Source organism: Raphanus sativus, unplaced genomic scaffold (genome assembly GCF_000801105.2).
Source record: "Raphanus sativus cultivar WK10039 unplaced genomic scaffold, ASM80110v3 Scaffold0455, whole genome shotgun sequence".
Classification (NCBI taxonomy): domain Eukaryota; kingdom Viridiplantae; phylum Streptophyta; class Magnoliopsida; order Brassicales; family Brassicaceae; genus Raphanus; species Raphanus sativus.
The window spans coordinates 27,255-39,092 of NW_026615773.1; the positions used below are offsets into that span (position 1 = coordinate 27,255).

Sequence of the window (11,838 nt, forward strand, 5' to 3'; positions counted from 1 at the left end):
GAGTAAACGATATCCTGACAACAGACCAGGGACAACGCTCATTAAAAGCTTTATTTTATTGTTACAAATAAGGCATTGTATTTTTTGGCAGAAAAAAAAAACAACAGGAGATGATAAGATTAAACTTTCTTGTGGGAATCAGAATCATCAGAATACGGTGGGCGTCGGGCTCGGTAGATAGTGATTTTTTTTTTCAACTTTCCAGAGCTTTTGCAAGCCATTCTGAGCTTTTAGAGGTAGCAAGTTCAAACCTAGGAGGGAGATAGTGAGGAGCGGCTAGGAGAACATTGTAACCTCTGATATATAAACTGTCTAATGGTTGGACTAACTCGGTAAGTTTTGAGATACGGAGTGAGAGTACTATCACCGTTATTTCCTTTGGATTGATATAAGGTTTGTCCACTGTCCATAAAAGAATGTCCATCACCATCCAGTTAGACCTCCTATGATCATCTGAAACTATATATATCAACAATGGAAGCTGTCAATTTAATAAGTAAGAAAAGAGAGAGAGAGAAAGTGTTAAAAGAAAATTTACCTTCGTCAAGGAAGGTGATTCCATTTTCCTTATATTCTCGCACCAAATGATCAGATAAGTGTTGCTTTTTAACATAAGCCCAGATTGTCAAGTCATCGGTGTAACAATCATTTGCAACAAGACAGGTTTTGATCTTCTCATACACATTCTTAGGAGGCATATCAAGAGGTACAGGAAACTCGTTGACATCCCAGAAGACACGTGTTGCGGGTTTTGCTTCAAAATCTGAAGGCCAGTCAGATCTGTCGTTGAATCTAGGACCGAGCAACCTCTTGGCATCTGTTGCATGACAACAAACATAATTAAACAATAAGAAAAAGTAAAGGTGACTTCTAAAATCAAAAGTGAGAACATAAGAGAATGAAGCAAAGTCAATATCAATATAGTTATAGAAAAACCCTAACAGATCACCATCTTATGAATCATCTTATGAATTCCAACGTGTTTATAATGTTATGTGAACTAGACAAGCCTCTGATATAGTGAATGATAACCATTGCTTCGTATTAGCTCAATCTTACTAGTAAGATAGCTTATTGAAATTCGAATCAACAATCAAGCGTCAGAAGAATACGTACCCAAAGCAGCATTAATCGGGTTCATGGCCACCTGATTCTTGGCGTCGTCACCTATCAAACGCTCGTTGTCCGTAACGTAGGACGGAGTTGTTATGTTACCCTGACCATTAGCAATGATCTCAACACGTTCTTCTTTACCAGCCATTGTTAAAAAGTAACGAAAACTTTAGAGATTGCAAAATATAATTAAAAGAAAAAAAAGAGCAAAAGGAGGAGTGCGGCTAAATAGCTTTTATCTTAGCTCTAAGAAGTCTATATATATATTCTGTCGTTAGGTTTTAATGTTTCCAAAAAAAAAAAAGTAGATATCCAATTTTACAAAATGTTATTGAATTTATATTTTGGAAAAAAGTAAATGTTACAGAAGGTGAAACAGTTAAGGGAAAACTGCTAAATTTTATATAGCAGAAAAAATAGTCGAATGCCTAGAATTAATTATCTGTTTAAAAGAATTGTTTTTTTTTTAAGTGAAGCACCAAAGATTATCACATTTAACCAAAAAATAAAAGAAAACATATTTGCAAATTCTTCAAAATTGTTCATATAGTTTACAGAATTTACTTTGTACATAACCGTTGTTTACCTTACAAAACTGTCTTTTTGAGAAAATAACAAAAAAAATCACACAACAGATGCTCCCTATTGAAAACCATGAACATTAATCTCCAAAAGGAATCAGTATAAATGGCTATAACCAAACCATCTCGGATCCTATATACTTGGTAGCTGATGCGACCACACACTATCCTCTCTCCATAAAGAACCAAAGAGTCCACACTTCTCAGAGTTCTCAACCACCCTGTTGAGAAAACTGAACAGCAGCCGTTCGGATCAAGTTAACCAGCTCATCATCCAACTCATCGAGCTCACCCGAGTCCCGAAGCTGATGGTATATAGGAGCCGCATGCTCAGCAGCCGCTTCCACCAGTTTCCACATCGAGAAACTCGCAGCTAATTCGATCGTTTTGATCGATAGCTCTCTAGCTGATTCCAAGCAAGAGAGAATCACTTTGGCACAGTCGTTTTGCAGATCTTCCATTATCCACCATTCGGTAAGAGAGTATATCTCCACGTAAGCTTGAAGCTCCTGTAGCTTTGCATCGGTGTCCATGTTGCTCCATCTGCAACCCGATGGAGGTTTCGGTAATTCATCGCAGTAGAACCAGTTTACGAGCTTGGTTAACCCCAACCAGCTCACAGGGACGTTTAGTCTATCCAAATTGCTGCACAATTTTTTAAGATCCAACTATTAGATTTCGAGTCTTCTATTGAACTAAGAGTAACTGTTACAACATATACCTCTCTTGCATTCCGGACCGGAACAAGGCACGTAGGTATTCACAGCCTGACGATAGTATAACCCGGTGACAGTGGGCGTGAGGAGATGTTGAGGAACACAAACGGCAGTTGAAGCTAGCCATGTTTGTTTCTTTAGGTACTAATATAACATCCCTGAAATTTACAATAAAACTGTGATCTGTCTTATTGTTAGTTAGCCTCAAAAAGAATGATGAGGATGATAAGAACTTACGAGAAATGAATGAGCTTAGGAGTGAGGGCAAGAGGTAGATCAATTCTTGGTATTGAAGAACCCCACTTGGGTCTTCCTCTGCACAGCATCTGAAGCAGAACCTTTGACTTGCAATGTTTCGCCAATGTTTTCAGCTTTTTCAGCGTCGTACTCTCTACTTCCACATACCCAGAGTAAGCAAATTCTAGTAACTTAACAAGCGCCAAAGTATCCACATTGGCAGACATGCGAATTTCTTGAACCGAGCCACCACGGTGAGCTCCCTCCTCAGGGGGCAGTAGCGTTGGACACCTGACAGCGAGAATAACTTTGTTCACACTCGCGTTATTCCCATTAGCGAAAAGGAGTCGCATGTCACTACATTCCTCATCTTCATAAGCTCTCATGAGTCTTTTCCCCAACTTATCTTGGAAGCCATAGTATCCCAGATAGCTTAGGATGTATGCAGCATACCACCTTGGACCAGAGCCGTAACTTCCATCTCGGATCTCCTCAAGTGTGGTGCACAACCGATCTTTCACGCTTTCTCTCTTGATTGAAAATTCTTCGGTGCGACTCTGTTCAGAGAAAGAATGATTTACCAACTCGGCCAGAGCCAAGAGAGCATAGAGAAGAATAGCATCTTTGTTGTCCCAGTCTTCCGTACATTCCCAGCAGCACATCCTCTTCTCAGCACTGCTCTGTGGGTAAGGAGCAAAACTCGATGCTCCAATATTCTCACGATTCCTCTGATACCAACTACAGAAAGACAACAGTATCTCCAAACCCTGATTTCTTAAAGTGAAACTCGCATACTGAGAGATCGATGAATAGCATGCCAAGCCAACCAAACAGACAGTAGTTTGCAGTATATTCGGCAGCACATAGCCTCCGGAAGATGGGATATAACTTAGGAAATTCACAAGGGAATACAAATTCTGCTCGCCATCTTCACCAATGATAAACGAGAGGGTAACTCTGGCCCTTGATGATATGTATTTGGAGGGAGAATATATCATCATTAGCACTGCTCTTGATGCTGACTCACTTTGAGAGGCGCTGATAATATCGTTTTGACATATTTGATACCCTTTCTGAACTGACCTTGCAAAGGTCAAGCTTTAAAAAAAACAAAAACAAAAGAAAAAATTCAGTATAGATAAGACTATCGGTTGAGGAGAAACAAACAAACAACCAGTTTTTTACCATGCACATGTGACGAGAAAGTTGAGGCCGAGTTCATCTCCACGCGAAGTGGAATCAAACTCTTCCTCACAATGAGCTGCCAAGAATCCAATTATGTCCCAAACATATGACCTCAGACTAGGTAGAAAGTTCGCATTGAGTACCTTCTCAGCAACTGAAATTTCTTCTTCCAGAGACGCATTACAATCCAAGGACTCACTACAAAAACTCTCCACCACAAGACTAAGAAGCGCTTCTGAGATCCGATGCTTCCAGAAATAAGTATGATGTTTTCCTTCCCAACGAGTGATTAAAGCGAGTTTACAAGCCTCTACAAGCAATGCCATCCTATCATTTTCAAGCTTTCCCGAGCTAATGGTCCAAACTGTAGCCTTCACTAGTGGCTCAGAGCATATGTTTATCATCTTCAAGCATTCTCTGTTACCTGTCTGGTTAATGGCCATGGATTAGAAACCAACTAAGTGTCTTAAGAAATTGAGAAAAGGCCAACAGGGCGAGATATTATTACCGCTAGCCTTTGTGCTAGCTTAAACCCTTCAATTCGAGCATTTTGGGGGCTTGATTCGTCCATGCAGCTAATCATCATATCTAACATAGGCTTCCCATTATCTAGTAGCTCATTGGCACCATGGCCACAAAGCGCTGAAATATAGACACAAGTCAAAGGGACAAGGAAAGGCGAATTTACTATGGAATTTTTGTAGCAAAGTAAGTAAAATAATTAGGTAAACCATATATATATATACCTACAGAAGAATACAGCTTCAAAGCTGCAAATCTCAAACCCATATCAGGCTTCTGACTCACACTCTCCAACAAACCCATCAAGTCAGGACTGTTCCAAACACAATACCTAGACTGAGGCCATTTCAACATCACAGTACTCAAAAGCGAAGCCATCTCCTGAAACCATTCCACTGACACCTTCCCTTCAGAAAAGTTGTGCAGATTACCAACTACGGAGACCACAGTTCTCCCTTCTTCCAAAACCCTCCACACTTCCTTCTCCTTCGTCTCTCTCACGTTTACAAGAACCGCGTTCAAAGCAACAGCACAAGGAAAAGAAGCTTCCATTTGCTGACAACTCAACAGAGGAGACAGAGACTCCACAAGATCCAGAGAATAGAGTTGCAGGAGAGAAGGAGGAACGATACGGAGCAGCTTAATGAGCACATTGGCTGCTAAACCCACCACAGCTCTGTTTCTATACCCTAGAATAAACACCAAGGCCCTGGCTATGTCAGATATTGAATCCTAACCACCAAAAGACAAAAAAACAAAAGGAAGTTCCAATCAAGCAGACAGATTCCGACAAGAGTTCGAGATTAAGACAATATTCGTGTAATAATAATAACCTTGATGAGACGATGGTTGGCTGTTGCACGAGAAAAGCAATCAAGAAAAGCTGAAACTGATCTAACAACATGCCTCTGTATCTCGATATCAGTACACTCCCACTTCTTCTCCTTCTCATCACTTACCCTCCTACCAAATCAGTAAACCCTAAATATCTCAGGAAACGAGGGAAACAACAAAATCAACCGAAAAGAGGAGGAAGAGAAAAGACCTGAAGCCGAGATTGAGAGCGTGATAAAGGCGCTGGTGAAGAGTATTCATATGGGCGGTGGTGTTTCCTCCCTTAGACGACGCCATATGAGTCGCCGGAGTTGCTTCACGCTCGATTGCAATTCACCGGCGGGTTGATATTAACGGTGGAGGGAAATCGAGAGTTTACTTATGGACACCGTCGTTGAATTTTGATAATGGGCCTATAAATAAGGCTTTAACTCAGTTTTATTAATGGGCCTATAATAAGACTTTAACTCAGTACACTTATTGGGCCGAATAATATATATTTGAGTGAAACACCACATGCACATAAAACAACCTTTTATGTCTTCATCCTTACATATCCGTTGACAGACCGTAGTTGTCAGCGATGTAATAACGAATCAAGAGACACACATACACACTTAAAGATATACAACGTGTTAGGTTTTGTAATAACAACTTTTAACCATTTTTTACAGAGCTTCTAGTAGTAATCTGATCAGAAGAATCTTGAATACCTTCTTCCAAGTTATACCCTTCTGATACCAACGAGCAAGAATGCGAACCCAAGAACACGCTTCTAACCATCAGAAGAAGAAGACTCGGCAGTGGAAAACAAGTCCCTTTCTTCTCTACATCTCTTCATCTCCCTCTCTTCTTCATCTTCTTCTCCCGCAGGTTTCACTCTCTTTGACCCATTGTCAGTGGCGGAGCTAGGATTTAGGTTTACATGGGTCATAATTACTATAAATAGGTTAAAAGATATGCTAATGAGACTTGAACTCAAGACATGTGGGTCAAAAAGGGAGATATTGACCAGTTCACCACAACAATAACTTTGTACATAAGCCTAAAATTTATAATTTCTAGATTTCATATGGGTCACTTGACACCCCTCACTCTAACGTGGCTCCGCCACTGCCCATTGTAACGAACATCCGAAGGTACTCTCTGGTCATTAGAAGACGCAGACGGGCAAACACCTGGTACTTTCACGGTATTACCCTCTAAGACCTCGTAGCTATCAGCTACAACCTCATCAGGTGCTGCTCCAATCATGATCTGTGCCTCACGGGTTCTTGATATGGCTTTGGTAAGAAGCTCACGAGCTGTGTCGATATCTACGATGGGTTTTGCATAGTTTGCTCCGAGTTCTACTCCGGAAGCTTTGAGTACAGTTGAAGGAGCGTCCCATGGATGATGGATCCATTCCGTTGGCAATCTCGCCAGCTCGGGAAGCCATTGCCTTATGTACTCACCTTCCGGATCGTACTTTGCACCTTGTATCTGAAACCAAAACAGACATTTTCTAAGACTTGTCAATGTGAAAACATACTGTTAAGTAGGACTAAGCATAGAAACAGAGGACCCGAAAACCAAACTCAAGTTCACAAATAACCAAACAATTCCTATATTTTTGAAACCAACTAAAACAGAATCTAAAGAACCAAACCAGAAACCGAACTGAAGTTCACAAATAACTGAGCGGTTTCTATTTTAAAACCGAAAACTAAACCTAAATTGGAACTGACAACTGAATAGATACCTGAATATCTAAAATATTATTACATGTTTAAAACTGAAATATTAAAAAATTATCAAAAATATAAAATTTACTGAATTATCCAAAATTTAATTAAGAAAATCAAAATACTGATTTTTATCAGAAACTAACCTTTTTAATCAGAAACTTACCTTTTTCATCAGAATAAATAACATAAACTAACCAAAAACCGGAATTGAACTGAAAACAATTTTTTTATCAGATATTAGTAGGTTCCTAGCATTATTATATTGACCTAACCGAAATCAAAAAATAGTCAGATGGTTCTTATATTTCTAAAAACATACCGCGGGATTGTCCAAGCGATCAAGCTCGTGGCCATCAGGTAAGCTCCCAGAGATATACTGCCAGCCAATGATGTCACATTCCAAATCAGCATCCAAAAGAGTATCCCAAAAATACTTCATCCCCCATTTCCACGGAAGAAGCAGAAACTTGACAGCAAAGCTCGAAACAATCACTCTTATCCTGTTATGCATCCACCCAGTAGCCCAAAGCTCCCTCATCCCCGCATCCACCAACGGATACCCAGTCCTCCCTTGACTCCACGCCTTGAACTTGCCCACGTCAGCATCCCATGGAAAGAAACGAAGATGACTCAACAAAGACTGCTCGTGAGTAAAAGGGAAGTTGAAACATATATACCGAGAGTACTCTCTCTGACCGATCCCTCTGAGGAAAAGATCAGCGCTCTCTTCTCCTTCCCCGTTCTTATCTCTCGCCCATATGATTTTCTTCATACGGACACACTGGAAAACGCGTCTGACGCTTACTTCCCGAAGTGGAGATAGGGAGAGAGCATCGAGGTCGAGTTCCCGACGACTTTCTTGCTGTTTTTCGCGTAATCTATCAACTGTTTCTCGACGAACTCTGTTAGTGTTTTATCACCGTTGCTCCAACCTGGTGACCAAGCTCTGGTCAACAGCGCGTTGCTGGTTTCTCCGCCTCGTTCTCTAGCCCTAGCTCTTCTATCGAACATGCCCACACCTCTTCGCCTGCGGACAGAGGCAACAAACGCCAAGGAGGAGGAAGCATAACGGATTCAACCGACATGTCTAAGCATTTCTTCCAGTAAGGAGCAAAACTCGTAAAAGGTTTGCCGTTTTCGGAGTTTATCTCCCAAGGCTCGTACAATAGATCTCCGTTGTAGCCTTGCACAGAGATCCCACGTTCCGCAAGTTTCTCCTTTACGTTGTGGTCCCTAACCAGCGAAACAGGATCTACAAACCAAAGGATATATATACGTAGCTTCGTTTAAACTAAAGCTAACCAAATGAAACAGGAGATGAGTAGTTAGTGTACCGTAGAGGTGATTAAAGACGACTTTAGTGGCACCAGTGGCGCGGACACAGTCCAAGATAGAGGAAACCGTGTTATCGGTTTTGATAAAAGTGAGGTGGGAACCAAGAGCCTTCAAGGATTGATTCAAGTGAGCAAGAGATTGTTTCATCCACCATCTTGAAGCTCTTCCTGGATGAAACTGACCTTCTTCTTCGGGACACCAGATGAAAACAGGGAAGACTGATCCTTCGCGAGCAGCAGCTGCTAGCGCTGGGTTATCTTCGATCCTTAGGTCTCTTCTAAACCAAACTATAGTCTTTCTGTTCGTCGCCATAGACCAAATCAAGCTAAAGCTCCTCCACTCTCTGTCCAAATTCTGCCATAATTTCAGACCACAAGCTCATATACATGGATATAGTTCCTCTATGTAGATAACAGAGAATGATTCAGCTTAAAAAGCTGTCAGAAAACAAAAGTTTAAGATCTACTCATCAAAGATAAGTCTTGGCCTAACCATGAAAGCATAATCAAAGAACAATCTAGGAACTCTTACCTTGCAAGAGAATATGTGGACAACTCTATCCACACGACAAAAGTAGTAGACAACTTTATCCACAACAACTGGTGGCGTTCCAATATTATTGGATCTTTCTTTTTTTAACCGAAATCTAATTATTCATTTGCCCATCTAAGATTTTCTTGTGATCATTAAGATATTTTCAAGGGATCGAATTTTGCTCTAAGATTTTTAGTGGGCTAAAGTGCCGACAGTGGTTCTCATCTTCATTTACACGTTGGGCTCATTAATATGATTTAATTTTAATTTATTGGGCCAACGAGAAATAGAACATAGTCTGATTCGGGAAGATTGGATTATGTATGTCAGAGACTTGCTAAATAAAAGCAGGCCTTTTGATGCAAAACCAGACGTTCCTTCTTGCAACACAACGCCGTTACACATAACTGCACAAATTCAGCATCAGTTTTGGGCTACTGACTAAGACCAAAACTAATCGAGCAGATGATGTTATCAACTTTTAAATTTTTTATTATGGATAAAACCAAACAAGACACATGAAACAGAGTAAACGATATCCTGGTTTAGAAACAGACCAGGGACAATGCTCAATAGGAAGACAAACCAACAAAGAGGTTATAAAACAGTGTTTGGAGATCTTATTCAGACACAGCCGTAAAAGCTATGATGATCTCACACCTGATAGCTGAAAAATGGCTACAGAAGAAGAGCATTGGTTGTTTAAGAGAGGCATGAGTAGGCCAAGTCCTTCTCTTCCTTCAGCTCCTCTGCTGTCAAATCCATCTTCTTCCTTGACATTTCATCGATCGGAAGCCCTAATCAACCAAATTCAATTTAGCACGAGCACAGTACAGAAAGTCAGAATTAAGTTTTTGAGTTGTAAAAGCTTGTCTCTTTACCTTGGACAATACTCCACTCTCCATTGCGGCAAGTGACAGGGAAGGAGTAGATAAGTCCAGCTGGAACGTCGTAAGAGCCATCGGAGTATACTCCCATTGAAACAAATGTACCCTGAGAAATTGAACAAAAGAAAGAACTCATATTAGAACAACGATCAACAGCTTATTAAAACCACACACTGCAAATAATGGGAAGAGTATTATTATGAACCTCTGGAGTTCCAAGGACCCAATCACGGATGTGGTCACAAGCAGAGCTAGCAGCAGAAAGTGCACTTGACAACTTCCTCGCCTTGATGATTGCAGCTCCACGCTGTTGAACGGTGGTGATGAATTCTCCATTCAAGTATTCATCGTTCTTCACGAGCTCACGGACTGACTTCTCTCCAGCCGATGTCTGCACCTTAGCATGGTTGACGTCTGGGTACTGTGATGACGAGTGGTTTCCCCAGATGATCACGTTCTTAACATCAGACACGGGCACGCTCAACCTCTCGGAGATCTGACCCAAGGCCCTGTTGTGGTCAAGCCTTGTCAAACAACTGATGTTCTTTTCAGGGATGGATGGTGCAAATTCCTTCAGGATCAATGCATTGGTGTTTGCAGGGTTTGCAACAACAAGAACCTGAAAAAAAAAACGAAAGAAAATGTCTTGAGGAAGAGTCTCACAAACTAGAACCCAATTGAGAATATAAAGCATTTGTTACACTTCAATGAACAAGAAAAAACTAGCTGAAGTGGCTAAAAAGAAAGAAACTGATTAAAAAGACAAGCAGATCTTATTTACCTTGCAGTTTGGAGCGGCATGCTTCTCCAAAGCAGTAGCCTGAGACTTGTAAATGGAGACATTCTTGGTCATCACATCCTTCCTCTCCATACCTTCTTTCCTCGGGAAACCACCAACCATAACAGCAACGTTGACTCCCGTGCATCCCTCAACGGCATCAGTTGTAGCAACAACACCTGATTATAAAAAAATAAAAAAAATAATCTCTCTCACTCGAGCACAAACAAACAACACATGGCACGGATTGCATATAATTCACATCAATGAAAAATGAAACAACCTTTGAGAAGAGGGAAAGCAGCATCGATCAACTCCATCTTGACACCGTTGAGTGCTTCAGCAGCAGGAGGAATATCCAACATGTGAAGGATCACAGGCTGGTCAGCACCAAGCATGATTCCCCTCGCAATCATTGGGACAAGAGCGTATCCAATTTGTCCTGTGCCAAAAATCACAACACGTTTCATTCACCAACTATAATAAACTAATATTCAATCCATAAAATATAAGCTTCCAAATCAGAGTTAAACCAAAACCGTTTTCAATCCATAAAATAATAAGATAACCAATTTTAGTAAACGAACAAGTAATGAATATGCTATGAATAATAAATAAATAAATAAATAAAAATTAAAGTTGACTTCAGCGTAGTGGTAACACGTCAGTTTCTAGATCAAACCTCTACAGTTTTAACTGATTATTTCATAAAGCATGATCAGACTATAAGGATCGAATCAGATCTCGTTCTACCACCTCAACGAAACTAGAATCATCGATCTAGAAAGCATTCGTACGGCGTTAGCAAAGACTAGACAGAGATCTGCGTACTACAGTAAGCAAGAGGTCAAAAAAATCAAAGATCTGAAGAAAACATGAAGAAGATACCTGCAGCACCGGTAACGAGAACACGAACTGGTTCCTTCGCCATCGGATCTAGATCGTCGATTATCGCCGGGGGAAATGGATCGGTATTTGAGATTTCGGAGAGGGGTTTGTTAACCTTTGGGAGCTCACTACGGTCTCTATTTATCGGAGATATCGAAGAGCTGTGTCATGCCACTTATCTCCAAGGAATAATAAATAATAATCTCAAATTTAAATTAGGAAAAAGATCCGTAGATAATACAATATAATGTCCAATGGGCTAAGTAAGGCCCATATATTCGAGCCCATACTTTTTCACAGTAGATATGGCGGATAAGGCTAGAGAGAGAGAGAGAGAGCCACGTCCAAGTCTCTCCCATTCTCAGCCATGGCGTCATCTTACGTCACCTTCTCAACGGTCACTCCGGCGATCACCGGGAAGAACAGTGTTTCCGACATTCGAGCTTCTCTCAATCCTCCTTCACACGCCGCCGTGTGACTCCATTTCGGAATGCTCGGAGG

At 40.8% G+C, this 11,838-nt stretch overlaps 3 protein-coding genes and 1 pseudogene across 5 annotated transcripts; all 4 read right to left on the bottom strand.

Moving 5' to 3' along the window:
* Nucleotides 1-1,344, bottom strand: LOC130502228 (heat shock cognate 70 kDa protein 2-like). 2 transcript variants are annotated; one of them, XM_056996978.1, is made up of 3 exons: nt 1,117-1,344; nt 539-817; nt 1-453 (listed from the first exon to the last, which is right to left on the bottom strand). In XM_056996978.1, exons 1-3 carry the CDS (start codon nt 1,259-1,261, stop codon nt 194-196), a joined length of 684 nt encoding a protein of 227 aa, XP_056852958.1. In that variant the 5' UTR covers nt 1,262-1,344; the 3' UTR covers nt 1-193. The 2 variants fall into 2 exon arrangements, with proteins under 2 accessions (XP_056852958.1, XP_056852957.1); XM_056996977.1 differs by having other exon boundaries at nt 1-459.
* Nucleotides 1,345-1,606: 262 nt separating this feature from the next.
* On the bottom strand, nt 1,607-5,557 carry LOC130502230 (BTB/POZ domain-containing protein At1g04390-like). Of its 2 annotated transcripts, XM_056996984.1 has the most exons (8): nt 5,400-5,557; nt 5,188-5,317; nt 4,579-5,086; nt 4,341-4,474; nt 3,833-4,260; nt 2,648-3,745; nt 2,416-2,568; nt 1,607-2,339 (listed from the first exon to the last, which is right to left on the bottom strand). In XM_056996984.1, the coding sequence occupies exons 1-8, from the start codon at nt 5,483-5,485 to the stop codon at nt 1,907-1,909; spliced, it is 2,970 nt and encodes a 989-aa protein (XP_056852964.1). In that variant the 5' UTR covers nt 5,486-5,557; the 3' UTR covers nt 1,607-1,906. The 2 variants fall into 2 exon arrangements, with proteins under 2 accessions (XP_056852964.1, XP_056852965.1); XM_056996985.1 differs by lacking the exon at nt 5,400-5,557 and having other exon boundaries at nt 4,579-5,043; nt 5,188-5,320.
* Nucleotides 5,558-5,705: 148 nt separating this feature from the next.
* On the bottom strand, nt 5,706-8,937 carry LOC130502231 (cryptochrome-1-like; annotated as a pseudogene).
* A 316-nt stretch (nt 8,938-9,253) lies between these two features.
* Nucleotides 9,254-11,441, bottom strand: LOC108858764 (malate dehydrogenase 1, cytoplasmic). The gene is made up of 6 exons (XM_056996986.1): nt 11,338-11,441; nt 10,733-10,891; nt 10,453-10,628; nt 9,877-10,290; nt 9,666-9,777; nt 9,254-9,581 (listed from the first exon to the last, which is right to left on the bottom strand). The coding sequence occupies exons 1-6, from the start codon at nt 11,378-11,380 to the stop codon at nt 9,487-9,489; spliced, it is 999 nt and encodes a 332-aa protein (XP_056852966.1). The 5' UTR covers nt 11,381-11,441; the 3' UTR covers nt 9,254-9,486.
* Between the last annotated feature and the right edge of the window lie 397 nt (nt 11,442-11,838).

Excerpts from the sequence above, each read along its gene's own strand:
- LOC108858764 (XM_056996986.1), bottom strand. The coding sequence starts at position 11,380 with ATGGCGAAGGAACCAGTTCGTGTTCTCGTTACCGGTGCTGCAG. Across the intron at positions 10,892-11,337 it reads TCTCGTTACCGGTGCTGCAG|GACAAATTGGATACGCTCTT; the intron begins GTATCTTCTTCA and ends TTTTTGGCACAG. Across the intron at positions 9,778-9,876 it reads GGGTCCTTGGAACTCCAGAG|GGTACATTTGTTTCAATGGG; the intron begins GTTCATAATAAT and ends TCAATTTCTCAG.
- LOC130502230 (XM_056996984.1), bottom strand. The coding sequence starts at position 5,485 with ATGGCGTCGTCTAAGGGAGGAAACACCACCGCCCATATGAATACTCTT. Across the intron at positions 4,475-4,578 it reads GAAGCTGTATTCTTCTGTAG|CGCTTTGTGGCCATGGTGCC; the intron begins GTATATATATAT and ends TCTATATTTCAG. Across the intron at positions 2,340-2,415 it reads CGGTCCGGAATGCAAGAGAG|CAATTTGGATAGACTAAACG; the intron begins GTATATGTTGTA and ends AAAATTGTGCAG.
- LOC130502228 (XM_056996977.1), bottom strand. The coding sequence starts at position 1,261 with ATGGCTGGTAAAGAAGAACGTGTTGAGATCATTGCTAATGGTCAGGGT. Across the intron at positions 818-1,116 it reads CCCGATTAATGCTGCTTTGG|ATGCCAAGAGGTTGCTCGGT; the intron begins GTACGTATTCTT and ends GTCATGCAACAG. Across the intron at positions 460-538 it reads AATCACCTTCCTTGACGAAG|TTTCAGATGATCATAGGAGG; the intron begins GTAAATTTTCTT and ends TGATATATATAG.